Source organism: Ailuropoda melanoleuca, chromosome 12, assembly GCF_002007445.2.
Source record: "Ailuropoda melanoleuca isolate Jingjing chromosome 12, ASM200744v2, whole genome shotgun sequence".
Lineage (NCBI taxonomy): Eukaryota > Metazoa > Chordata > Mammalia > Carnivora > Ursidae > Ailuropoda > Ailuropoda melanoleuca.
Window position 1 is genome coordinate 58,696,388 of NC_048229.1, and position 27,680 is coordinate 58,724,067.

General features: G+C 38.8%; 1 protein-coding gene across 5 annotated transcripts in view; it reads right to left on the reverse strand.

The window, feature by feature from the left end:
- The window catches only part of CDH8 (cadherin 8), a 387,090-nt gene that overhangs the window by 150,667 nt on the left and 208,743 nt on the right, over window positions 1–27,680 (reverse strand). For all 5 annotated transcript variants that reach the window (XM_034638674.1, XM_034638672.1, XM_034638675.1 and 2 more), the window contains 2 exons: window positions 26,367–26,620; window positions 6,664–6,800 (listed from right to left, as the gene is read on the reverse strand). In XM_034638674.1, coding sequence (XP_034494565.1) covers window positions 6,664–6,800; window positions 26,367–26,620 — 391 coding nt within the window. The remainder of the gene's footprint in view (window positions 1–6,663; window positions 6,801–26,366; window positions 26,621–27,680) is intronic.

Here is a 27,680-nt window from a genome sequence, read left to right on the forward strand (position 1 = left end):
ATCTGTATCTCCAGTCTCAATAGGCATGCTTTTCTACATGGATGAGAACAAAAGAGGGGCAGAGCTGAAAAAGAGGGAGAGGTTGTGGGAAGATACTGATAGAACGGTTGCGGAACACAGAGGAATTAGGGGGAAATTCCCAAGTCAGGATGCAAAGAACTGGAGTGGCTGTATAGCATGTGGGGACTACAGTGGTTAAAATAAAGCTGATGCGGGCTACTCACCAAGGATATGCATTTGGGGCGTGCGTCAGCATCTGCTGGAACGCAGGATGGCGCTGACTGCAATCCTTCCCTACGGAGAACTGTGCACTGGATGCTGAACCCTTTCCCAGGAACCTGTAGCTCCCCCTTGACTTCCACATATTTTTATTTCCCACATCCCTTCATTATCACCTTGCTGTTAACAACCTGATCTCCACCTTACAGCACTTGTATGCTTCTCTGGGGTAGGGGCCTATATTCTCACACAGTCATCTCACTATGGCCTCTCTGATATTTGGGAGTCAATGACCCACCCCTGCACCTGAATTTCACTGTCCACCCCAGGCTCCCAGCACGCTTTGCCTTCAATGAGAGTTATCTAACTGGACAATGGCATCCCTTCAGCTGCTTCCATTCAATTCTATTCTAGAGAAGAGCATTGATCCTCATGGAACTCTAGCCTCTATTATGCCACAGGCAATAGAGAAAGAAATTAAATATTTTGAACAGGATCTTGATGTAAAATTTGAAGTCTTTAGTCCAAGCGGGCTCTCCAAAAATATGCCTGCTTCATCATGAGGGCCTTTCCTTAGCCACCGGGCGGTCTACCATGTCTGAACCAAGGACAAGAGGAAGGTCAGTGAACAAACTATCCTATCAGCCGCACGATGAAGAAACATAGCTGCACCTTGCAGTGACACGCAGCCCATGATTTTGTTGTTGTGGAAGGAGATGGAGTAACAGACAGTATAAACCAAATAAATGAATTTAAATTAAACTGTGATTCGAAGCCCACGATTATGGCTGCATTAACAGTAACATTTTATCAATTTCTAGAGTTTATAGATGGATTTTGAGCTAAGAGGTATAGTACTATCACTTTTAATTCAATTCTCACTACGCCCAAGATTTTACGGAACAATTAGGATTCCCATTCCACAGATGAGACAACTGAGAGTGGATGAGGAGAAATAATTTGCCAGAGGATATATGGCCAAGGGACATGGCCAACTCCAGGACTCAAGATTTCTCTGAACAATGAGCTATAAAGACATATTTTTCCTAGTATCCCGGGTTGGGCAAAGCAATTAGTCTGGCAGCTGGGCCCTACGCCAGGAAAAAAAACATTTCTTAAGTGCTATCAAACTAGTGTTTTCCCGGGGAGATTTAGCCATCATTAGTGAAAAGCTTCATTTGCAATATTGTGTGCAGCCCACTGTAGTGGGCCAGAGCAATGCATTATCACTAACTCAAAGAGATTAATTTAATGGGCAATTATATGCTTCCTGCTTTAAAATACCTTCAGGTAACCAATAGTAAGTAGTGCTTTCTGTCTGTGCCAACTGCCAGCTCCCAGGCACACAGGGTCAGCGGGTTTCCCTACTTTCCACCTCACATCACCAGTTTCTCTGCTCTAAAACTGGCATTCAATGCCTCTGAAAAGCCCCTGCAGAGACTATTCAAAGCAAGTGGATTCCCCCACTGTTCCCCAATGTCCTTTATGTCCCCTACAGCTGCTCTGTTAATCACGGGGCTCTGGTAGGTAGGTCTTAGCACCCTGTTCAACCTAGAGGACCCCCATGCAATGTCTGATGGGCCTGAGGCCACCTCACAGCTCAGGGAGAGATCACCTAATCACTGCAGGAATGACAACAAATAAAGACAAAAGCAAACAAAAGAACACCTCAGTTTTCTCTGTCTTCCTTCAAGGCATTGTTAGATTCTAAGGTACCTCTGATGGGGGGAGAGGGGGTGGAGAGGACGTGGGAGAGCTCAGGAAAGTGGGTACCTGAACTGCCACCTTGAGTTTCTGACTCAGCAGGTCCTGGCCTGATACCAGGGCTCTTCTGTGGTGGTGATTCGGGTCACCTGCGTAAGCTATGTTCTCTGGGATCTTCACCGAAAAGTGCTGTCCCCGAAAATGTACTATTGTGTGCCCTCTATTCTCTGTTCCTCAGTTTCTTGATCTCTAAAATAGTTAAAGAATCCCGGTCTGAACAGTCCCAGAGCTCTGCTTTGTGCATTAGGCAATGCTCCTACCCTTGGGTTAGAGACGCTAGAACAGCAGGGCCTGGGGTGGTGCACGTCCTTGGCTCCGCTGCACCCCTGTCCGGGCAGCCAGCCTTCTGCTTTGCCTACAGGAACTACTTCATGCACTCGCTTCAGCAAATGATGTGGGAGCACCGGAAGCTCAATTTAAGCAGGAGTTTGAAGGGAAAGGAGCTATAAGAGAATGTAATCTGCAGTTGAATGGCATGTGTACCAATCTTGCCCCCTCACCCAGCCCTTACTCTCTGTGAAACCTTGGGCAAGTTATTTAACTGCGTTGAGTTTTCTTCTCTGAAAAAGGCATCCGGTTGACTCTTAAACAATGTGGGGGGTGAAGGGCACCAACGAATCCCCCCAACTCTGCACAACCGAAAATCCATGTATAACTTTCCACTCTCCAAAAGTTTAACTATTAATAGTCTACAGTTGACCATAAAGTCTTACTGATGACATCAGCTGTTCTTTAACATGCGTTCTGTATGTTACATGTATTATATACCACACTCTTATAATAAGGTAAGCCAGAGAAAAGGAAATGTTATTAAGAAAATCAGAAGGAGGAGAAAATACATTTACAGTCCTGTAAGTATATTTACTGAAAAAAATCTGCATAAAGTGGACCCGCGCACTACAAGCCTGTGCGGTTCAAGGGTCAATTATATTAATAGTACCAAATTTCTCAGAGTGTTGTGAGAATTTAATGCATTGTAGGGCTTACATAATACTTCTTCCCTGTTTAATTGTCAGCTAAATTTACCTTAAGCCTTCACCATCGTGGTAAACAGGAGCAGCCACGCGCTGCAGTCGCAGACGATGGGATTGCTACTAGCAGAGACACACTCTACAAGCCTAATCTCTTGTTAGCACATGGACATCTAACTGCCAGCTCATGTAATGAGATGTGCCTGTTGATTGTGATGGCAAGCTAGATCTATTACCACTGCAATTCTTGCATAATACACACAGCGAAGCATCTCAGCCTTGGTTAAGTGAATCTGACACAAGAGGATAAAGGACGACATCTCCATTCTCATTAAGAGATAACAGATGGACTTCCCTAAAATCCATTTTTTTTTAGTTTAATTTCATTTGTTTAAATCTTTGTCTGATGAGATGGCATTCTGAGAATAATTTTAAATTGTTCTCTCTGGAATGAATATTTCTTTATCTTTATTAGAACCTCCCCCCTACAGGGTTCTGTTGTCCTGGGTGGTTTTAAAGCTTCGATTCATACAAATACAATAAATCTCCCTTTAATATTTTTTCCCCCAAGACATGGTCTGTGGCTTTGGAAGATAAACATTACATGATGGGCTAAATAATAAAACCAAGTCAGACACGTATCTAAGCCGTTTCATGTAATTCCAATTTTTCTTAAGTTCTCTGTGATCTTATTATTTCTACTTCCTTTTATGATTTAGAAAAAAACCAGCTTTATTGTACTTTTAAAGTTCCTAAATTTATGCCCACCTCAGCTTATATTTTACGGCTAAAAACTAAAGTTCTTTTATATACTTTCTTTCTTGCTCATGCTAAGTAGGTTACAGGAAAACAATCCAAGAAAAGCAGACTGATATCCAACTTTACAATTCCACATTTCTTTGAGATGTTTCACCTCCTGAATGAAACTTCATTATGGGTCAAAATATGCCTTTGTAGTTTGTTTAGTTTTCAATCTCTGGGTAAAAATTAATTAGCTAATTAAAAGGGAGTGATAACTCTCATTGTTTCAACAGAGTTATCCAAGTTTGGGTTATATATTTTAAACTCTGTAAGGTTCACAGATAAGCTGATGGTATTTATGTGGACAGAGCCATTCTGATTTGTTGCCCACATGGAACCAGCTGTAAAACTCAATCTGGGACATATTTGAGTGAATTACCTCAAGTCATGAAGAAAATGTTATCTGGTCTACATTTTGGTATATTTTTTTTGTGATTTGATTACACTGTGTTTATTAATAATAATAATCTCCACCACTCTAAAAATGATCTTATCTAATTATTTTATGGGTACACATAAAGGGTTGTTTTTTTTTCATGTGTATCATGATCCATTTTCAAATATAATCCTTTGTTCATTGAAGGAGTACAAAAGTCGTTGCCCTTTTCCACACCATCAACACGGAAGTGCCTCTAATTCCCAACAGCATCATGGTCTTCCTTACCCCTCTGTCTTTCTATGGATATCTCAGCAGATTTCAACTTACCCTTTCATATGCAGGTGCTTCCGGGAGCCACAAGAAGGAAAACTCCAAGAGGAACAGGGATTTTGTCTCTTTTGCTCACTGCTATATCCCCAGTCACTGGAAGAGTGTTTGGCACGTAGTATAGACTCAATAAATAATTATTGAGTGAATGAGCAAATGAATGTCTTTGCAGACTTGGGTTGGTGCCCTGTCACCCCAGAGTTAACAGCTCATTACCTTGGAGCATCTGCTTTTGTGTGTGTCTTCTTACTTGTCTGTGGTTCCTTGCAAATCAGTCTTTTGTTTCTGTATTGTCCCCGAAATGTTTCTTAACCACCTGCTCTGCATATTCATTTATTTTTATTCCTTAGAATGGAGTACCATAGATCCTTATAATTAGGACCTCCTTGATGAATATTAAGTAAACGCATCCATCTCATTAAAAAAAAAAGTGTCATGGATTAAGGCTAACTCAACGAGGTTTTATTCAATAGGAGGAGATTCTTTCGAAAGTAATTACTGCCTACATACTTTAAAGAAAACTGGGATCCTTTTGAACACTTTTATAAAGCCCTAAAGCAATCTAAATGTGTACAGTTTTTCTCAGAGGCTTAAAGCAATAACAGGGCTTCAACACTGTAATTTATAAAAATTTCATGTCTGTACCTTTCTAGATGGGATTAACCTTTCTAATAAACCAGTTACCATGTGGTATAGTTGGGTTGCTCTATCCCTTACTGTTAACAAGGGGAAATTGCGACCAGACTCACACACTGGGGAAGAGAATACTACTCCTAAACCAGAAAAACACCAGAGTTTCCAAAGTTCATCCCCTCTCCAGAACCGTCCAATTGGTCAACCTGACCGCATGTCCTCTGCTTACATTCAAGGTTGCTCTAAAATACCAGATATTCTCCACTCTAAAATCTTCACTTTTTTGCACAGTGTTTTTGTTTGTTTTGTTTGTTTTTTAATAAGGCTCCATGGAGGACATGTCCCCCATATCTCAGAACAAGGAAAAGCTGTGCCCTTCCTAAAGGCATGGATTACTCTTGTTTGTACCAACAAATTAATTGTGTGTCTCAGAGATGTTTGCCCTGTTTTCACATTAGCTGTGAAAACATAGAGCAGATTTTAGACAGAATATAGAGCAGATTTTAGGTCCCACATCCTATCATTGTCATCTATCCACTTTCTATTGCCCGTATGCCCATGAATTTTTCTTAATGTTGATTTTTATTTCCTTATTCGGATTCCCAACTCCTTTAAGAATTTATTGTTTCCCTTGAATCTGTGTCAACTGTAAAGGCCTTATCAGGTCCTTTATGGAAAGAAGAACATCAAATAATATAGAAAATGTAGTTTGTTTGGAAATAAAATGAATATTATGTTCCTTTGGCATGTTTTTGTATAATAAAAAATTGGTGAGGCAGAGTGCAAATTCTCAAAGATGGTGTAGCACTAAATTCCACCATATAGCTACCGGCTTAGAGACTCTATAGTAGTGCCATTACTTGCAATGAAAGAAACTGTGCTCACTGAAAATTGATTGAAAGGCTAACATATGTTATTTTAACAATCCTGCAATATCCTCTAAAAAATAAATTAAAGAGCTTACATTTTCACATGTAATTTATGAAAACAATTATATTGAAGTTACAGTTTTAGTCTATGGTTACTGTGTAAACTATATTAAACTCTAAAAACGAAACAAAAAATCATCTGTAATTTCATCTCTCCAAAATAATATGTTTTGATAGTATGAAGTTTCCTTTTATATTTTCTGTCTGCATATGTGAATATGATGGATGTGGTCTAAATATGTGAACAGTAATTCTTATATTGTATGTAAGATTTATTTTTGGTCCATTTAAATTGTAGTGTATAGTTCTTGAGTTCTTTTTTACCTACCCTTTCATACTAAATCTTTCCCCATATTTTAATACGCAAAACATCATTTTTAATGGCTGAATAATGGATATATGATATAAGAGTATTTGGATATAAGAACGTTTCCTTCCCACATATATTGCAACCTTTGGTAATTTACCACTGGGCAAGTTATTTCTTATTGAGATAATTGATTCAAAGACTCCTTGGGAACAATAAAATAAGTTCCAATGCCAAAATATCTGATGGAAACAGGGATCACATTAACCATGTGATCACTAGGCATAAATTGAACCCAGTCACACAAGGAAGAAATTAAACCCAGGCACTTACTAATTTCAGTAGCAATGATTGTTATGTTGTGCCATACACTTAATTCTCTGTCAAGTGGTGTTGCCAGCGTTATCTTTCCATCATCTGCATTAATGTTGAATTGTCTCTCCAGGTCAGTGTGCCGGTCGATGGAAAACCTACAAAACAGATACATCTGTAATCTACTTCAATGTTTATATGATCCATATATTCCACAGCAGACCTTTAGTAATCCTTGGAGAGTCATAGTTGTGAAGTCAAATGGATTGGGAAACTCAGTGGCATCATAATTTGTAAAATAAAATGACTGAATGAGGCACAAGAAACTTAATAATTATTGTCCAAGGAGTAATTAGCTACATATGCAACATGGAGGTCATAAACTGCCATCAGTTTCAATAGGTAGCATCTTTAAAAACGGATGCTGATGAAGAGTTAATTGGACAATCCATCACATTTATTGGACAGCTTATGATAATTAACAGTTGCCACAAAATATCACATAAAACAATAAACTCAAACCCAAAGCAGGATGGTGCTAGGCAGCATGTTATTTATGGCAGTTCAAAGGAAATGTGTGTTTATGTTAAACGCATATTTGACTAGACAACATGTATGTGTTGTCAATGTCATCCAGTTTGTTTTGCTTTCATATTAGGTGAAGTACATATTTAGGATTCCTATTAGTTTCTGTCCGTAAAGTAAGATGGCTGCTGATTCTCTAGTAATAATTTTTGAAAGTTGGAATGGATATTTTAGCAGCTTTACAACACTAGAGTCTATGAAATTAACGATTTTAAATGCACAGGTTAGCTGTTCCTCTTTTGCAAAAACTCAGGTAAGACATCATTAAGGTATCTTGTATCTACAACCAAGTGCATGTCAGGAACACTAGGCATCAAAATAATACAGTAATTATTTTTTCACATTTATTGCTATTCTCTTTATACACCAAGATCTGTGTTTTGGTTATGGAATGCTGAATCCAATAGGGTAAGTGTCTTAAGGAACCCAATGCCTAATTAGAAAAATTGGCCCATTAATAAGTAGTGAAATATACTAAAACAGGATAGAATGGAAACAGGGACCATTTATCATGGGCCAAGCACAATGCTCGATGCCTCTTCCTTTTTCTGTCTTCCTCTCTTTGGTTTCTTACAGAATGATGGACGGGTGCTGTAGGCTGAATATTTGTGTAGCCACAAAATTCATAGGTTAAAATCCTAACTCCCAATATGACAGTATTTGGAAATAAGGCCTTTGGAGGGTAATTAGGGTAAGATAAGGCCATGAGGGTGGACACTCATGATGGGATTAATGGCTTTATTAAAAAAAAAAAAAAAGGAGGAGACACAGGATCTCTCTCTGCTCTCCACCAATGAGCATACAATGAGAAGACAGTCATTCTATCTCTATTATTTATGTATTGTTATTTGGGGGATAATTAATAGATTCACTGAACCTCAATTTTTTCACTGTCCAAATACGGTTGCAGACTAAAAGCATAAATCAGTCTCTACGATATGTTTTTAAAAATGCTAGAGATAGGTTTATCAATATCATACTCCCCATAATCACCATATCAGATGACATGAAAATTTAATAAACTTTTCTACTTGGAAGGTGGTGGAGAAGGCCCCTTTCTTAACAGTTTATAAATAGCAGAAAACTAGAAAACCTTTTGGGCGTCATTTAAATCTCATAATTCTAACAGAGGTGGAGATATTTTTCTCATTTTTTAAAGTTCCAGTTCATGACAGACTTTATGGAGTGAGTCATAAGAATTTATAAAATAGGCTATAAATACAGCCCTTTAGTAAGATTGCAGGTAAGAATGTCAAAATATTACGAGATTACACAATGGGAGGAACTTGAAGGGGGAAAAATGACTTTGTTGAAATTCAGTTTAAAGTCTACCTCAACTATTTCAAGAAGCCCCTTGCTGCCTGTGTAGACATTTCAGACATTTTATTGCCTAGCAGACTTTACGATAAAGGCTTCCAAAGATTTGCTAAACATCCCAGAAATCCTGACTCAACATCATCAACAAGCATGCATTCAACACCAAATGTGGACGAAGCACAGTGCTAGATGCCTCTTTCTTCTTCTGTCCTCTCCTCTTTGCTTTCTTATGGAATGAAGAAAAGAAAAATGAAACCCTTAGAGGACATTTTAAGTAACCTAATTAATACATACCAGAACCAGAATGAAAATTCATGTTTGATTCCCTCTGAAGTCTATGTGTACACCAGCTAGATACAGGAAGGGCTGACTTCATTCACATATAAAATAGGGATGACAGGGCGCCTGGGTGGCTCTGTTGGTTAAGCATCTGACTTGGGCTCAGGTCATGATCTCAGGGCCCTGGGATGGAGTTCCGCATCAGGCTCCTTGCTCAGTGGGGAGTCTGCTTCTCCCTCTGCCCCTCCTCCTGCTCATGCGCTCTCTCACTCACTCTCTCAAATAATAAATAAAATCTTTAAAAGAAAAGGGATGATATTAGTATTGGATAATAAGATTGTTGTGAGGACTGAATGAGATGGTAAATGTGGCCTTCTTTTGTCAACACATGTATGTGCAGACCATTAAGTATCAGGGATCAAGTGCTCTCACATCATTTGTGTGATAGTGACATCACTGAATGCCACCTGTATACTCAAGTTTCTGAACTCAAAATTGTGATTATTTTTCTTAGTTTAGAATACAACTGACTTGAACATCTTATAGATGCCTATTATATATATATATATATATATATTTAATGTCTTAACATTATATATATTATGTATGTATTTATTATATATATTGTAATTTGCATATAATTTCATATAATGAAACAGATCTAAGGAAAGATGATTTATTAAATAAGATGATAAGGAATTAGATCTCTCCAGAAAGCTAGAGAACAAGAAGCCTCCATCTCTCATCTTCTTTATAGACCTCCTGATAAGCTTTTTTTTTTTAAAGATTTTATTTATTTATTTATTTGAGAGAGAGAGAACATGAGTGAGGGGTAGGGGGGCAGAAGGAGAGGGAGAGGCAGAGTCTCCACTGAGCAAGGAGCCCAATGCGGGGCTTGATCCCAGGGCCTGAGCCAAAGGCAGACACTTAGCCAACTGAGCCACCCAACCAACTGTGTCCCAAGACCTCCTGATAAGTTTTTAATCCACCTTTATTTCCTAGCAAACTCTTTTCTGCTCTGTTGCTTAAGGGCATGGCCTGGGTTTTGGGCTGTTTATTCTTAGGCTACCAGGAGAGTCCAATGCTGCTGGCTCCACAGGCATTCATAATCTCATCATAAAGAACATGGGTGCTAGTGTGACTGTGTGAGTTCATGTCCTGACCTCATCACTTACAGAGGTGTGATTTAGTCATGCTATTAGTCTAGCTGTGTCGTTGTTACTTAATCTGTAAAATGGAAATTATAATAGGTTTTGTGAGGCTTTAATGAGCTAATGCATACAAAGCACTTATTACAGGGCCTGACTTATTACAGGGCCTGACACATAATACGTGCTCAATAAATCTATATCTAAAAATCTGCTCAATAAATCTATATTTAAAAATCTGTAATGTTATCATTACTTATCTGGACATGATGCTATGTTTCTCCTGATGACTCCCTATCCCCTTTCTCAGGTCCAAAGTAGCACCCCTTTCACTCCTTGGTTCCCTTGTCCCTCAACCAGTACATCTGTGTTCTCACATCAGTAGAAGCAAAAACAGAGAAGAGGCCAGTTTAAGGGATGAAAAATACAGCTGAGAAGGGAGAGCAAGTGGGGGCGTGATACCTGCATCTCTGGCACCATTATTTTAGGTGTTTATTTTTCCACCAACTTTTCTCTGTCTCATGAACTCACCATTGCAGGTTCATTCAATTGTGTATTAATACTGAATAACATATAATCTTTTTTTTAACCATAGTTAAAATTAATTACACTTTTAACAATTTAAAAATTTGTAACATAGCTAAAGATTACATTTAAAAAAAAAACTGAAAGCACACCATGTGGAAGAATGTTCTCAGAAGATGCTTGCTCCACCCCACCTCCCCACCACACGCACACATTCCAGAGCCACACCATACCATCTCTAGCTGCAAAGAGTCAGCTTACTTTCCTCCAGTCCTCTGAGCTTCCACCATCCACTGCATTACCTCAAATTCTCCCCTCTCCTCTCAGTCACTTATTCCACTGTATGATATAGTAACAGCAGCAGCAATAAAGGGCAAACACTTCAGTAAGAGACTAATATAGGCTCTTACCTTATTAAATCAATTAACAGAAAATAATTTCAAAACAAACTAGAATGGGTTAAGAAAGCAAACCTAGAATAACAACTGAAATTTTAGGATCCCGTGTACTGTGTAAATTCGCAGAATGTCATGGTTTTGGCTGGATACCTGGATATTAGATCCATAAGCCTTCTGTTTCCTAGGAGTCCCTGTGTCTGTCTGAGTAGCAGCACGTAAAGTGGAAGAAGCATAATCAGAGAAGCCAGAGAACCTTCAGTAGGATCTCACAGGTGGAATCTCATTGAAATTATGTAACTATTCATAATCTCATCATCTCCTCTCTAAATTGGAGAAGATATCTTCTTCTTGTTCTTTGCAGTAAGTGAGTTCTTTGCAGTAAGTGAGTTGATATGTGACTCACATTAGGAAAATAAATAAATGAGTAATAAAATAAATGGTGAGCCAATTCTTCAACCTGTAAGAGATGCCTTCAAGTCCAGAGTTCGCTGCAGACACAAATTTCTAGAAATGGAAATATACAAATAAGGACTCTCATTCACATCCTTTAGTAGCTTTAGGAAAGGCAGGATTTCACACGTGACACTAGAGAGCTATTCCAGAACCGTTTGTAAGGTTTGTTGATACCAGTCTTTGCCTCTTTCAAAATATCTGCTACTCTGTGTACCTTCACGAGCACAGACTCTGAGCTGATGAAATGAAGGGGTGTCCTTTGTTTCACAGTCCACAGCTCATCCACAGGGAGCCTTCTACGTGTGGTCTGAGTCATTCCTCTCCTTAAGGATGTCCCTTCCATTTTCTCTAGTAAAACAACTGTAGGACTTTCACTATTTTAGGACAAGGAGACATTTTTGATTCGTGTATCACAGTATCACACTGGTTGGATTTTGCATTGCAGTTACTCAATAACTGATTGTAGGGAAGGACATACAAATATTTATCAAGCATGGATTTTACTAAGTGTGAAATATGGTGCTAAAGAAATACAAGGAAAAAGAATAACGAGGATAGGAAAAGAATAAAAAAATGAGAAAGAACTATTTTGGTTTATATTATATCTACTGAAAAATTCAATGCTTTCTAATTTATGTCTTGAAAGTCACAGGATCCGCACCTCTGGTACTAAAGTCTCCATTCTAATTTCTGAAGAAAAATTTGCATGTTTTGGATTTGCTGTTCCTATGCAGAATTACTTAAAGTGTGTTAGACAAAAAATCTCGTTTTGAGAAGAACAGAATACACTTTGGAGAGTCATCTTCCTGCCAGAGTAAGAAGGAACTTCTTATTAACACAGCGGGAAGTGGCATGTGAGAAAATGGGCTCCTTGGGTCATGTTAACATCAATCCTAATGACGTAAGTTTTGGAAATAGACATTCTCCGTCTAGTACAATGAATATGTTTTAGAAGCCCTACTTAAATTTTCTTGTTTTATTCCAACAAATTCCCCGGTTTGCTTCAATACTGCTGTTTCACTAACCTACAGTAGTATGTCGTAGAAGTGATTGGTAAAAACTTCATCATCTTTGTGAAATTAAGGCTACAGATGCAAGAAAATTCCTACCTAGATGCACAGCGCCTTGCTTGGAAACTCATTCTACAGTATTCTGACCATGAACAGAAACTGATGTCACCAGTGTACCCAATTAAGAGTAGCTTGCAGAATTCAGAAGTAAATATAAGAAGATACCATTGGTGCAGTGGCTGAGAATAGATCAAAGTGGACCATGGATATCCCTGTGTTGGGAAATAGGACCCTATTCTGCATTGTGGCTCCCACTGATATTAAACAACCATTTTTACCTGAGTAATTTGTTTCCTCAATTAACACAGCTCAACTACTTATATTTCATACCAACATATGACACAAAAATCCCAGTTGTGTGTGTGTGTGTATTTTGTTGTCCATATTCAAGTTAATACATGTTCATTTAAAGCATCTCCACCCTCCTCTTCCCAATCCCACCCCCCAAAATATGTACAGAGACCCTCCATCCCCTGTTCAATTACTGCTTCTTGGTCTGTAACAATGTCAAGAACATTTTAAGGATTTTTAGAACTAACGTCCTGAAGTCAGGGAGTCTTCCATTTTCACTGCCAGTGGTTTCGATGCAACATGAGAAAACCATACAGGATATACTGTGGAGTGGACACAAACAGCTACACCGATTACCATAACCATTAGATACGGATAAACTGATAACAGGTTGCCCAAGGAAAAGTTATCATAGATTATATTCTTTCCACTATAATATTGGTGAAACTCCTGATGATTTTCCCAGGGAATGGCCCTTCCATTCCTAATCTCTCTGCTAAGGCAATTTCTATAGCCAAGCCTCAGTTTCTTCACCTAAAAATGAGAACGATACGATTGCCTTCTTTTAAAGGTTAAGGTGAATCCCAAATTCGATAATGTGTTCTAAGTTTCCTCATAGTTTTTAAAAGTGGTTTTACACTGAGTCTTTATCATTATTTCCAACAGATACTATGCCAAATATCTAGGCATTTTTAAACAACACCCAAATAGTTCAAAGATCCTGGTGATTGGTGTTCATATGGAGAGAGACATAATGTTGTTATATCTTGACTTGCTGTTTTCACCTAAAGAGTGGCGCAGATTCACCCAACACAATCATTCTCATGTACCTTTTACTTTACTTAGGGTCAGAAAGAGAACTCTCAGATTCCAAATCTGTCAATTCATATAAGCTTCCATTTTCTGAATGTGTGCTTTGTTTTGTAGTGTGTTCCATTTTTATCCTGGAAAAGTAGAGCCCTAAAGCCACAGTCTCGTGTGTAACTTTCTGCAGCCAAAGAACCAAAAGAACAATAAGAACAAAGAACTCTTTAGTGTAAATACCAAATAAAATTCGATTCATGATTAATTCTTCAATATTTACATACTGTTTTTGGAGAAATTCTAATTTTCTCTGAGTCATCAAAATAATCATTCATAACTGAAAATTTTAAATATTATATGATAGCAAAAATATGGGGGGAATAGAATGCAGTTTTACACAATGTGAAGGGATTAAATGTACAATTTTTATTATTATTTTTTTAATTTCAATAAGGTTTATGTGGTTGCTTCTTTTAGGCACGTAAGATGCTAAACGTTTGAATAAAGACTCTCTTCTGGGACACACTACTGTGACCTCATTGCTTGCAATGAAAAGTGGGCAAGCTCTGTAGCGAAGTAATGCTCACATTGCAGTGAGTGAGTCCAAGTGTGCCTGGGAAAGGGTGAGGGGTGGTCAGAGATGACACCAAGAGGATGTAGCATCTGTGTGGGAACAGGAAGAATGAGCAGGACTTTTCTAGGCAGAATAAGTAGGGACAGCATCCTCAGCAGAAAAAAATGCATGAGAAAATTTTTGAAAGTTTTAAGTTTATTTAGGAAACCAAAATTAAAGGAGTAGAATAGTGTGGGGGGAGCTCAGGTCAGACAGATGAGCATTCTATCATTTCTTTCCCATCCTTCCCTTCCATCTTGGCTCTTAACTTTCTTCCTTCATTCACTCCTTATTGAGTATTTCTTATGTACAAGGCATTGTGTTAGGTGCCAAGACAGGTATGGCCTTGGGCTCATGTCACTGAGTCTATAGATCAAGAAAGACAATGAAAGTAAATAAGTCTTTTCAAAGCTTAAAGTGATATACTCATGAAGAAAAAACAAAAGGGCTGAGATATATAAAATATTACAAATTATTCATATCAAAAGCAGCAACAAATATGAAAAGTCTGAGTTAGGAATGTGCTCACAGTGCTTGGAGACCTTAACAAAGGATGGTGTGGTTGAAGTTCAAGATGCAACAGGGAAAGGACATCAGAGAATACATCATGAAGGACCTTGGAAACTGTGTGGAGGAACTTTTTTTTTTTTCACCTGTAGGAAATGGGGAGCCATTTGAAGAAATACAGCAGGAAAGTGATATGATCTAAACCACAGCTGAATTTCATAGATCATTCTGTGATGCATATTTCTGCATATGGTAACCACTTGCTACATGTAGTTGTTTAGCACTTGAAATCTAGCTATTGTAACGGAGCACTTGAAATTTGTATTTTGTTTAATTTAATTGAACTCCAATTCAAAGAGCCACATATGACTAGTGTCTAATCTAATGGACAGCATAGCTCTAAACTGAGTTAGAGATTAGTTTGGCAGCTGTGTGGATATCAAGGGATTGGAGACAGTCAAATGGGACTTTTGTGAGTGATCACATTAGAGATGATGGTGTCGGAGTTTAGAAAGTAAAATAAACAAGACATGGTGATGATTTGGATGTGGGAAGTAAAGGAGATGGAGGCATACTGAAGAAATACCCTTATGAAAGGCCCACAGCCTCTTCCTCTTAGGGGAAATCTAAGAGTGAAAAACATCCTTTAAGTCTCTTAAATATCTTTTGGGGGCTACCATTCATGCCAATAATGACTTTTCTCTATAGAAAGGATTTTCAAAGTTGATGAAGTTACATTAACAATAACATAGAGATAGTGTGAAATTAAAAAAAAAAAAAGCATTTCATTATGTAGCAGCCGGACCATACGACCATCCCTGGGATTAAGATTTAGTAATCTATTTAATCTATTTATCGTGGCCTTCCTAATTTTTAGCTTCTCTGCTAAACCCCATATATTAATTTCTTATTTAATCCTCCATATAAATGACTTGAGTATACCATATAAATCGTCCTGACTCTTAACATTCGTGGTTGCAAAATGCAGATAATACACATTTTTCCCCAGGCATAAAGTTAGTGAGATACTAAGTATCATATCCTGACCATGGTATGTGAGACTGAATATTAGACAGCTATGAGGATTTTGGTATTTGATTATATATTTGTCCAATTTTAGTCAATATCATTAACTGTAAAAAAAATAGTGTTTATGGAAAACATGCACACCCAAGGAATACTAAGAGTAGTGCATAACTATATCAAAGCAGGTATTTTTTTAATGTCATAAAGTTATATATGCATTGAAAATTTCATTGGACATTTAGTAAGTTTAGGCTCATTAGTACACACTAAGGACTTTGGTGAATGTTGGGAATTAGGTGCACAAGATGTGGCCTTTAACTCTTAAGGGCTGGAAATGCATTTATACTGAAATAGCTTGTTTACCTATCTGATATACAATAGTACTAATATAAATGCACCCTTCTAGTGTTCAAGCAGATGTAATTCTCTCTAAGGGGACAAAAGTATTTTCCACCAGAAATACTCATCCCTAAACACAACGCCTGCCTACATGGTCTAACTTAGTCTCGTATAAAGTGCAAAGTCTAATATCACGGACTTGATGATTAATAAAGGTGATCCAGACAGGCTTCCTCTTTCTCCAGTGAGAAGATGTCCCACACTTCATGACCTTCTGGGTCCTGCTCCCTTTCCATACCTGTTATCTCCAATTTCAGACCCTCGGCTTTGGAAGGACATTGAGGTCTTTTGCTGTCTTCTGCACTATTAAATATATTTTCCAAAACTTCGACACTTCTTAAGGACTTTTATAAATCTTATTCTCATTTACTATGAAGCTACACACCTCAGAAGACCATCCCAAAACTTGATTTGAATCCTGAGGCCCATTTGGGAGGCCCTTTAACTTGAACTGTTTCACTCCCCAGAAAACTGGCTCCAGACACACAGAGTAAAGCTAATAAACTTTTGATAGATGGATGGAAATGGCATTTCTCCATTTTTAACATCTTCTCTTCTAAAATATGCAATACTATGTTTTCCTCTATAACACTAAGTCAAATCTGATTGTCCTTTATCAAAAGCAAGGTTGTATAATACCTTGTGTCAAATCAGAGTGTAGAAATATAAGGAGAAATAAAGGCTTGGTTGAAATTACTCCAATAAATATTTGAACATCAGATAAGGATGTCAATCTCCCTTTGTTGGGAAGCAAAACAGAGGATTTATTTTGCCTTATGAGTATAACAATGTTAGGTAACACCGCTCAGCTCACACAAGCATCCTTGTTTCTCTCGGAATATAAACATTACTATCAAACTTTGTTCCCTAGAAGAGACAAAGACTTCACCAATCAGAAAACAAAAACAAAACAAACAAAAAAACAGAAACTTTTAAACCAAGATCAGCATCTTCCAATTTTGTTTCTTGTCTTTAGATTCTTATGCTATTTTTACCACTCTAGACCCCTTGTTTTAAAATACTTTTATAACATATTTTATCAAGACATGCAGCTTCATGGTTCTGGATACCGACGGCCATCCCACACCGAGAGCACTTCCGCTAACCAGTCTGCCTCTTCAGTGTCCGCATCTCAAAATGTAGCACAGATACCTCTTTGCCGAAAGGAAGACACTGTGCTGTGGTGGTAACATGGCTTTGGGAGCTACGTGGCGAGCAGGATGAATTTAGTCAAATTACTTCACTAATCAAGAGGCTCAGAGCTCTTACCCATGATTGACATGAAGATAGGCTGTGCAGATCTTCCTTCGAGAAAGGCTGCCTGCGCTGTGTGGGGAGAGGTCAGCAGACAGCCTTCAGCTACCCACGCCTTAGAATCGGAGAGCCTACGCTCCAGAGTTTATCTGAAGATTAAGCAAGCAGAGGGATAAAGGCCCTTTTGGCATGAGGCAGGACTCCTCTGATGATTAACGCTTGTTCCAGAGAGACCCACGGGGCTGAGCCAAGGTTGCGCGGGGACTGTGCTGCTGTTCGATTTCTCCCCCTGCTCATCCTGCTTTTTGTCTCCTTCCAATCACAGGTGCTGATCCCTAACAAACATCCTGGACTTCAGACTCCACTCCCAGGGAAAACAACCTGTAACAGTTTGTTAAATGCAAATAGGATATGTGTAATTCATAGAGTTACTGTAATGAAGTGTAAGTGAGATGCATTTCGTGAAGAGCGCTATACTAAAACACTAAATAGACACGAATAAAGATCCACAGGTTATTTCCAGTATCACCTGTCGAATATCGACACTCACATGGGAGGATACATGTTAGAGTTTGTTGAACATAACTACAGAGAGTATCTTCCAAGTGAATTTCTACTTCATGATGTCTTATATTTTTAGATACAGAAATACTGCTAGAAACACTGCTATTCAGAGAATTTACCAAAACCTCGAAATGCAGAGATGAGGGTTTGGCTAAGGTAGTCACCAGCCTGAATTCTAAAAACCCTGTATTGTGATTACTGAGGTCTGGAGAATGGAGAAAAAATGGGGTTTTATAATAAACTCATGCAAGAAACAAGTAAATTCCTCACTCCAAGCAGGTAAGCCTCACAACATTTTTCAGGATGCCCTTTCACAGCCTGTAGTGTAGTTATGGGGATGGGCCCCAAAGCTACAGTAAATGAAACCAGGCTTTTCTGGCAGACTCAACATGAGTACATACTGCCACGGGTCCCATGAGGACCAATGTCCCAAGGGTTCTCAGGAGAGCTTGGGAGATGCCCATTCCCATCACATATAGCTGGAGTTTCATACAAATAATTTCTTTGACTGCTACAGGTTTAAAAAAATGTTTATTTATTTATTTTTATCTTTAGGGATTTTCTGAGACAGCATAAGATCCCGGAATGATATGGGAGGCAACTATTCAAATGGCCGATGAAAATCCAAACCCCTATCACTCTGGGGTAGGGGTTGGCAAACATTTTTATCAAGTAAATATTTTAGGCTCTGTAGGCCATACACTCTCTGTCACAGCTACTCCACTCTGCAGTTGTTGGGCAAAAAAGAATTAGGATGGTTGTGTTCCAGTAAAACTTCATTAAAAGAAATGTGGTAGGCCAGATTTGGCACACGGCTATATATAGTTTAAGGACCCCCTGGCCTAAGGTAATAGAGTCAAAGTATTCACGAAAGTCATGAGTCTCCCTAAAGTAAGTCCTACAGAAAGAAAAAAAAGGGGGGGAGGGGAGAGGGAGACTTGTAACAAAAAAGATGCATATCCTGTTACACATAGAGGGATCAGTATTGTGCTACTTGCGATGCTCAGTGCATTAGAATCTGGACCGCAGACCGGCACGGGAGCATGAGTGTGCTCCCCACATGCTCCTGGATACTCTGCAACGCTACACAAAGTTCAAAGATAGAATGTGCTGCTTACATTTTCTCTTTCTTAAAAAGTGCGATGTACTTGAGCAAATTACCATACCTATGAAGTCCTAGTGCAAAGAAACTTGAGTTCAAACTGATCTGGCCACAATGTCTTTAATCCCAATAGTGTCCGTTCGAACACAGTTAGGGAGATGCTGCTGTTGGAGAAAGGCAATGTATATCTATTTTTCAAATTTAACAGGCATAATGCACTTTTACGTTATAAAAAATGTTTTGCTAAACATTGGTTTGCAGCCTCTATATGGAAAATTTATAGGAAGATGCAATTTTGAGCCAACTGCTAGCGAAGATGCTATTTAGAGCCACTTATGATGAAATAAACCCCTTAGTTATGAATCAGTTATTATATTTCACTGAACTCCAACTGTTTCTTTCTCACTGCTTAATTTCATCCTAGCTTTTGTTATTATGCCTAAAGAAACCATTTTAACATTTTCTCGCATGCACTTCTAGTATCAAAAATTCCATTTACAAGTTTTCAGCTTTTTACCTCTAATTGCTCCACTGGTTGCTCTAACTGCTTTAATAAATAATATTATCTGGTTCTGCTAGTCCTAGGATTCTAAGGTCCCTGCATCACCCTGCATCACATATTATTTATTATTCCTTTAAGGAGAAAAAGGAGCCCTTTTCTATCCAAAGCATTTCTTTAGAGAAATAAAGAGAGGGGGAGAGGATGAGAGAAAAAAAATTTTATACACACAGTCCCCTATCCAAATTAATATTAGGTTCTCTAGAGTGTGAGATATTTCTACTTTCGCGCCATTGGATACCTATGGTTGCTTCTATTCACATTCATTATGAAACTAGGAAACTTCTTCCTCCATGTGACCCTAAAGTTCCATAATCTCTCTTTATTTAAAATTTTTAGATAGCATGTATCTAATGAGATAAATGTGAAGAACTTGGGTTTTCCATGGCTATTCAGCCAGCCTCCCTACTGTAGAATAATGTCCATGAGAGCAGAGGCTTTGTCTTTACAGAAATTCCCTAGAAAAACCTGAGTTACACTGATACTAGTTGTAGAACAAAGTAAATCAATCCTATAACACACACACGTGCATGTGCGTGAATGAATAGCTATCTGCCTAAATGAATGTATGACTTAACTGATGCATTAACTACTGCTTGTTGAATTAGCAAGTACAGTGAGCTTTTTGGAACAGTGATTTTCAAATCACTGTTGGATTTGAGTTGGTACTCCTGACCTGGGAGACAATCAGTCTTTTATCTGGCTAAGAGTGGACAGAAACTAAATGACCAAGTTTTAATCATTTTAAAAGGATTCAGTCTTCACCCCAGATCTTTGCACACTGTTGGTGAGAATGCAAAGAAGTGCACCCCCTATGGAAAACAGTATGGGAGTTCCTAAAAAATAATTTAAAATAGAATTACCATACGATCCAGCAATCTTACATCTGGGTATTAACCAAAACAATTGAAACCAGGTTCTTGAAGAGAGACTAGCACTCTTATGGTCAATGCAGCACTCTTTAATAGCCAAGATGGGGAAACAACCTAAATGACCATCAACAGATGAATGAGTAAAGAAAACGTGGTATACAGATAGAATGGAATACTATTCAGCCTTAAAAAGAAGGGATATCTATACTGTGCCACAACAGATGTGAATCTGGAGAACACCATGCTAAGTGAAATAAGCCACAGAAGGATAAAGACCACATAATCTAAAATAGTCGAATTCATAGAAGTGCAGAATGGTGGTTGCCGGGGGCTGGGGTAAGGGGAAAATGGAGAGTCGCTCATCACTGGTATTAAAGTTTCAGTTCAAATGGATGAGTTCTGGAAAGGTGCTGTACAATATTGTGCCTAGAGTTAACAATATTCTATTGTGCACCTAAAAATCTGTTAAAGGGTAGAGCTCATGTAAAGTGTTCTTATCACCAAAAAAAAATCATGCAAATAATAAATTACATTAAATTAAAACAGACAAAACTAGGTCCTTACCAAATATGGGAGTTACTACAAGAACGAGGAGAGAGTCAATCAATACACAGCCTACCCTCTAAATTAATGCCAGGTTCTCTACAGTGTGAAATATTCCCACTTTTGCATCACTGGACATCAGAATAGTAAGAAGGGTGTTTTCAGGAAAAGAGCTCATTAACACCAAGCCAGATAACTGCAGTGAATTATAAAAATGCCCGTGTTCAAATAGGAAGAACAAAATGCAATCTCTTCTGTTGAGTGGGCACTTACATTCAGGAGCGGAATTAGGACAACAGAGCACTGTGGCTACCATGCTCGTGTGTCAGGCTACTCTGGCTGCTGGATAGCCATCATCCCCACTCTTATTTTAAGCAGCTCATGCAGTCTTACTCAAGGTGAATGCTCTGAAAGAAACAGGAAGCAACTACCTAAAAACAACCGTCACATGTCATCTCAACACCATGGTAACCCCACATACACACTTGAAATAAATTTTTTAAAAGGAAAAAAAAATGAACCACAGCAGGTTAACATGAAGGCACTGAACTATATTTTAATACTTACTCTGTGCTAAGAATTTTTACCTTACATATAAACCGTTAACTGCAAGGAAGAGCATTTCAAAGTGTCTGTCACAAAGGATGGGCTCAGTAAACATGAGTTGTCATCATCCCACTCCTCATGCAAAATGCCAGAACATAGCAAAGCACGCACATGGTAGTCAATGGTCAGGAGAAATCTAGGTTGAAATCCTGGCCCTGTGCCCCCTAACAGGGAACTCATCTTTTTAGAGTCTCAGCTTCCTTCTCCATAAAACTAAAATCACAGTGACTGCTTCACAGCATCTTCTATGAAAACTAAGTGAAATGATACATAATAGGAACTTAGCACAATGTCTGATTTATGCTATTGTTAGAAGATTGTTTCTTCTTTTACCTCCTTAATCACAATTGGGTTTACAGCCAATAATAGCCAAACCTATACAAAGGGGTTGAACTGGTAAGGGGGGAGCATTCCATCCGTGCTCTGGTTAATTCCACAGACCTGGGATATTTTCCTTCCTTGTTGGTATGCATCCTGAACGGAACAAGGCTATTTAGACAGTGAGTAGTTTATGATTTCAATTAAAATTGGTCCTGCTAAGCTGTTCCGACAAGCAGAAGCACAGCTGAAGTCACTGAGATCACAGGGAAAGAAAGTGTGGCAGAGGGACAGAGGATAGGTATTGTGTTGTCAGAAAAACCTAGGTATGCATCACAATCCCACTTCTGATTATTTGTGTGATACTCAGCAACTTAGGCTTTTTATCCATAGTTTCCTCATCTGTTAAGTCGAGGCAATGAGTGTATATGTTACCATACAGATGTGTTAGGGAATGAAATGAGTGCATTTAGCACATCCTTACCACACACTGAGCACTTACCAGTAGCAACATTCACAGCAGTAGCAGGGGCAAATTACACTAACTGCGGCTAATGAAACTATTTAGCCAGTAACTGTTATAGGAAAAACAGATCATGCTGCACAGTCAGCAACCTTCAGAAGAATCTCTGTTAAAATAACCACTGGATTTTTCATTTGCCTTCACGACATACATCGATGGTGGCTTTATTAACTGGCAATGCTAATAGCTACTACATTTTTAATTCAGTAACTTAATTATTTCAATAACCCTGTGGGGGACACACCATTACCGCAAAATACAGATGAAGGGAAAGAGTCTTAGAGAATTCCAGAGCCTGGCTAGTGGAGGAAGTGGCAATGATAGAATTTGAACTTAAGTCTGTTTAAGTTCAAAACATAACAGCTTTTAAATAATTTACCCAAAATTATTCACTATTACTGAGAGACATGTAGCATTGAAAAAAAGTAGCAAATGTTTAATTAATGTTCCTGGAAGGGAGAAGGTGAGACCTTCTATGTCATTGTCTATTTTCCCCTGAAAGAGAATATATAGACAAAGATAAAGATACAGACAGAGGTATAGGTAGAGATATAAGATATAGGTTTAAGTGTAAGAATTTTAAAATACATGCTATTTCCAGCTTGACGATGTGCTCTAAAAAGAAGTTGAGTCTTATGGGAAGTTGACCAACCAATAAATGATTGCATATTTTAACAGAGCAAATGCCACAGTAAATGCCTATTTCTTGCTGGATGGTAAAGTAAACATCCCCCTAAGAGATGGGTACACTCTTGTCAGCGTATAACATACAACAGTTCTAAGGAGACAATAATGCATAGCTATTTGTTACTGAGTAATTCCCTGAGTATCTGTGTCCTCTAGTTCTGTTTTAAAAGGTTAAATGGCTCTAAATCTGTCTGCTAGACTCATAAGGAACCATGCATTGCTCTGGCTAGTCAGGAAATTTAATTTTCTACTCAAATTAACCAATTGTGCAAAGCAAGAGGCAAGCTGCTCTTCATAACCCAATGAAGTGGGGTTGTGGGGGGGACAGGGTTCTGCGGAAAAGCAGAACAGGTGCTGGAACACGCAGTTGATGATTCTTACATTCTCATCCCATGTAGCCAATCCACCCACACTCAGACCTGTGTGGGACTGGCCTTCTGAATTGCACACATCAGAGCCCTGTTAAAAAATGCTTTGAAACAGTATTCACCCCTTCTTTGCGTGGGAACACAGATGCCAAGGAACAAGTGCTTGCTTGAAATCTATCAGAGACACAGATACGTCCGTGTCATCAGACGATATCTTATCTGTCCATCTCTCTGGTAACACAGCCTCAAATCCCCTTTAGCTTGCCTGAAAACAAAACACTGGGTAGTTGTTGCTAAGCAGCTTCAAGCTTCCTCTACACCTGCCTTTCAAAGCAGTGGCAAGAATTTGGAGTGCCTGGGTGGCTCTGTCGGTTGAGCGTCCGCCCTTGATTTCAGCTCAGCTCACGATCTCAGGGTCTTGAGATCGAGCCTGTGTCAGGCTCCAAGCTGAGCGTGGTGCGTACTTGGGATTCTCTCTCTCCCTCTGCCCCTCCCCACCTCCCTCTCTAAAAAGTAAATTAAAAAAATAAGTTCAAAGCACTAGTAATAATAAAAATAACAACAGTAATAACAACAATAATTAACTATGACGATCATCACTGGATTCCCTGGGTACTAGACACAGTAAATCTCCACGTTTGCATCAGTAAATGGATGGATAGAAAAATGTGCAAAAATCTGTGAGCAACCACAAACCTGGATTTTTAACCAGTTCTGCCAACTTGAGGTTGCCGTACCAGGGCATGACTAGTTCCTCAGACCTCATCTGTAGCTGACCAAGACCATGTCTCTGCACTGGAAGTCTGTACACCCACTGCCACTGCGGATTCCATGTTTGGAGTTTATATGACCTTGCCCCAATATCTGAACCCCCCTTTCCCTAAAGGCCTCTGGCTTGACATACTCCTGAGCCCATTGTGTGTTCCCTGCTGAAAAGAGTAAAGCTCTTGTCAAATCAAGTATTAAAACTGGCCCTGTCACTCGGTTGAACCCAACTTACTTACTGCCTTCATTCTGTCTCATGCTTGGAGATGCAAGGAAAGTGGCAATCGCTCCTGTCTGTGTTCTTTCAGAGAAAATGCAGCAACATAAAACAGGACAGATTCATTATTCAACAGACATCATTGCCCATATTTATATATCAGGATTTCAATATAGAGCCATTTCATAACTTCAACATGTAGTCGGAACAGAGTTTTCTGGGTACTTATTGCCCTTATATTCAACATTTGGCCCTTTGAGAGACACGGATCTCTTAGGCAAATATAGGCATTCTGTGTGGCTATGGCTTGTTGAACTTCTTTAGAACTGAGAATGGACAACTGACCATTTTTCAAAGCCCCAGGCAGGATTTTATCTTCTTAGAGGTTGGGCTCTTTGAAGGAAAACTTTTTTTTTTTTAATCCTTTTGGGATATACGCTACATTATCCTGAGTTTTGAAGTGGCTTGTATTAAAACCAGCTTTTCTGGATCTGAAAAGAATTATTTTTTGCCGAAACTAAAACTATTTGGGACACTGACTATTCTGTGGGTTTCAATTCTAGTCTCACAGCTTCAGTACCCTTATGAGTAATGGGAATTTAGTACATAAAAAAGAAGTGAATAAATAATACTTCCAGAAAGCTCACTGGTCCAGAGTTTCCTTGATTAAAGTAGGTGGAAGTATATCCATTCAAGAAGTTGGGATGAACTGACATCTAATTCACAGATTAAATGCACAATTCTTAAAAATTGTATTCCTCCATATCCCCCCCTCTCTGTCTCTCTTTCTCTCTCTCTCCTGACAAACATTTCTACGACAATATTTGAAATCCACACTCAAACACATCATTAGCCAACACTTCACCCTTGGAGACCAGCGTACAAGTTATAGATTTTCAGTGATCTTTTGTAAGAAAGCTATTTAGCTTGAGTACCTGTACTCTCATTTGGATGACTGGCAAAAGAGAAAAGATGTACACAGTTCAAAAGAAAAAAAAAATAGAATTGAGCCTCATTTCTAAAAAAGGCAGAAAAACCTTAATAAGGGATTATTTCATCTTGGGGAAAAATTCTGAGCAAGGAAAGTATAAACAAAAGGTTTTTTTTGTGTGTGTGTGTGTTTTAATGGCAGAGAAAGATTTTGTCTAAAAGACACCAATCCAGATATGCTGACCTATCAGAAATGTCCACGACGTGATAAGAAAATAATTTCAGGGGCGCCTGGGTGGCACAGCGGTTGAGCGTCTGCCTTCGGCTCAGGGCGTGATCCCGGCATTACGGGATCGAGCCCCACGTCAGGCTCCTCTGCTATGAGCCTGCTTCTTCCTCTCCCACTACCCCTGCTTGTGTTCCCTCTCTCGCTGGCTGTCTCTATCTCTGTCGAACAAAATAAAAAAAATCTTTAAAATAAAAAAAAAAGAAAATAATTTCAAAGCCAAACACCAAACACAGAAATAAAACAGGTGCCTCTTAATGTACTGAAACAGTAGTCTCATGCCCCTAAAATCCTTATATATAATTCACTTAACTGTCAAAAAAGAAAGAAGACAAACCGGCGATACTTGCCCAATGTCAGGAAAAACAAAAACAAAAACAAATACACAATCAAGCAAAGAAAATAGAAAAGATCCACTCAGATGCACTGCAGAACGTATGCAATTTTGCATTTTCAGTGAGTTCTCTGACAGCTGCAACAGCTTTATTCACCTTAATATTCCTGGCTCTGGGCATCGTCCGTAGCTTTTAGTGGGCATGTATGAACACGCATGTCTACACGTGCACACGCGTGCCTACACACTGTGTTGACCAAAATTCCTCAGTCACGTGAGCAGACTACCAAAGGGAACCACACAGAATGTACGCAAAACTGCATTTTGTACCGGTGTGCTTGTCATTGAATGTAGCCTGTACGTCTTTTAAAAAAGAAATACCTTATAGGACTGGAGGTGATATCGGGGTCACGAGCAGTCACTTGCCCAATCACAGAGTTGAGAGCAGCGTTTTCGTGAACTTCAAGGAGGTAAGTCGGCGAAGAGAAGACAGGAGGCTCGTCAGCGTCCTCCACAACGATTTTGACTGTTGCAGTGTCTTTAAAGGGCCCCCTGCCGCTGAAACGTGGGTCAATATGGACATTGGCTGCCTCTACCTTCAGCGTATAGGATTTTTTGGTCTCAAAGTCCAGAGGCTGTTAAGAAATGACAAAGATGAATGTTTCTCGCTAATGAGCACAGCAGCAAGAACAAATGAGTATAATGCTGATGGATGAGAGTTATGCACATTTAAGCCCATTTGTGAGCCTTAATGGGATCACTCTCCATTCCCTCAGATTCAACCTGTAAATTTTACAGGCATTTATTGATATCTGTTTATTATACAAGCTCAGTGAATCTAATCTCCTATTGTTTTGTTTTGTTTTGCTCATTTCACTTGGAATTCACAAAATATTCACAGTCATGAATTGTGCCATCAAAATTTCACTTCAGAGTCATAATAAAATTTTACTAGTGGTGGCATGACCTGCATACCAATGAGTCAGTTAATCGGGCCTCTGCTGGTAGGAGATAAGGCGGCATCGAATACAATCTCTATCTGGGAAGAATATTTTATCATTTCTGCAACAGTGTGTGAAATGTAAAGAACTGGAAATAATCATTGTTTAGTCCAAGGAGACATTATAAAGCATAATTTAGCACTAATCCCAACAAAGGGTGTTTTCTTATTTCACTTCCAAAAGCACCGCTGCTCTACTCATCATGTGGCTAAAATGAGGTTTAGTACTTTTTAGGGTATTCTTAGAAGGTCTCTATTCTAAGTTCTGGGCTACGAAGCAGGTGGGCATATAAGGAAGTATGTATGCAGATGCATATTTATCTGTGTTTATATTTAGAAGGAGGAAGGGTGAAAGCAGTATATATAGATAACTAGGTCTGGCTGTGCCTCCACCAACCACTTAAAAGCAATTTGAAATTACCTCACTGCACCATTACTGACAATATTTCTGACATATTAATATCTCATTCCTTAAAAGCCCCTAAGACTTCAGCTAATGACCTAGGTAAATAGAGGTAGGGAGAAGAAAATAGTTCCCCTAAATACTCCGAAGCCCATCTGTATCAGAATCCTTACGGTGCAATTCTTGGCAACTGTAATACTTCAGCTTTCAAGAACACACGTCTGTCAAGGTTCAGAGAGACAATTCAGGTGTGTGCTGCAATTCTTCATAAGAAACAGAACTTCAAATCTGC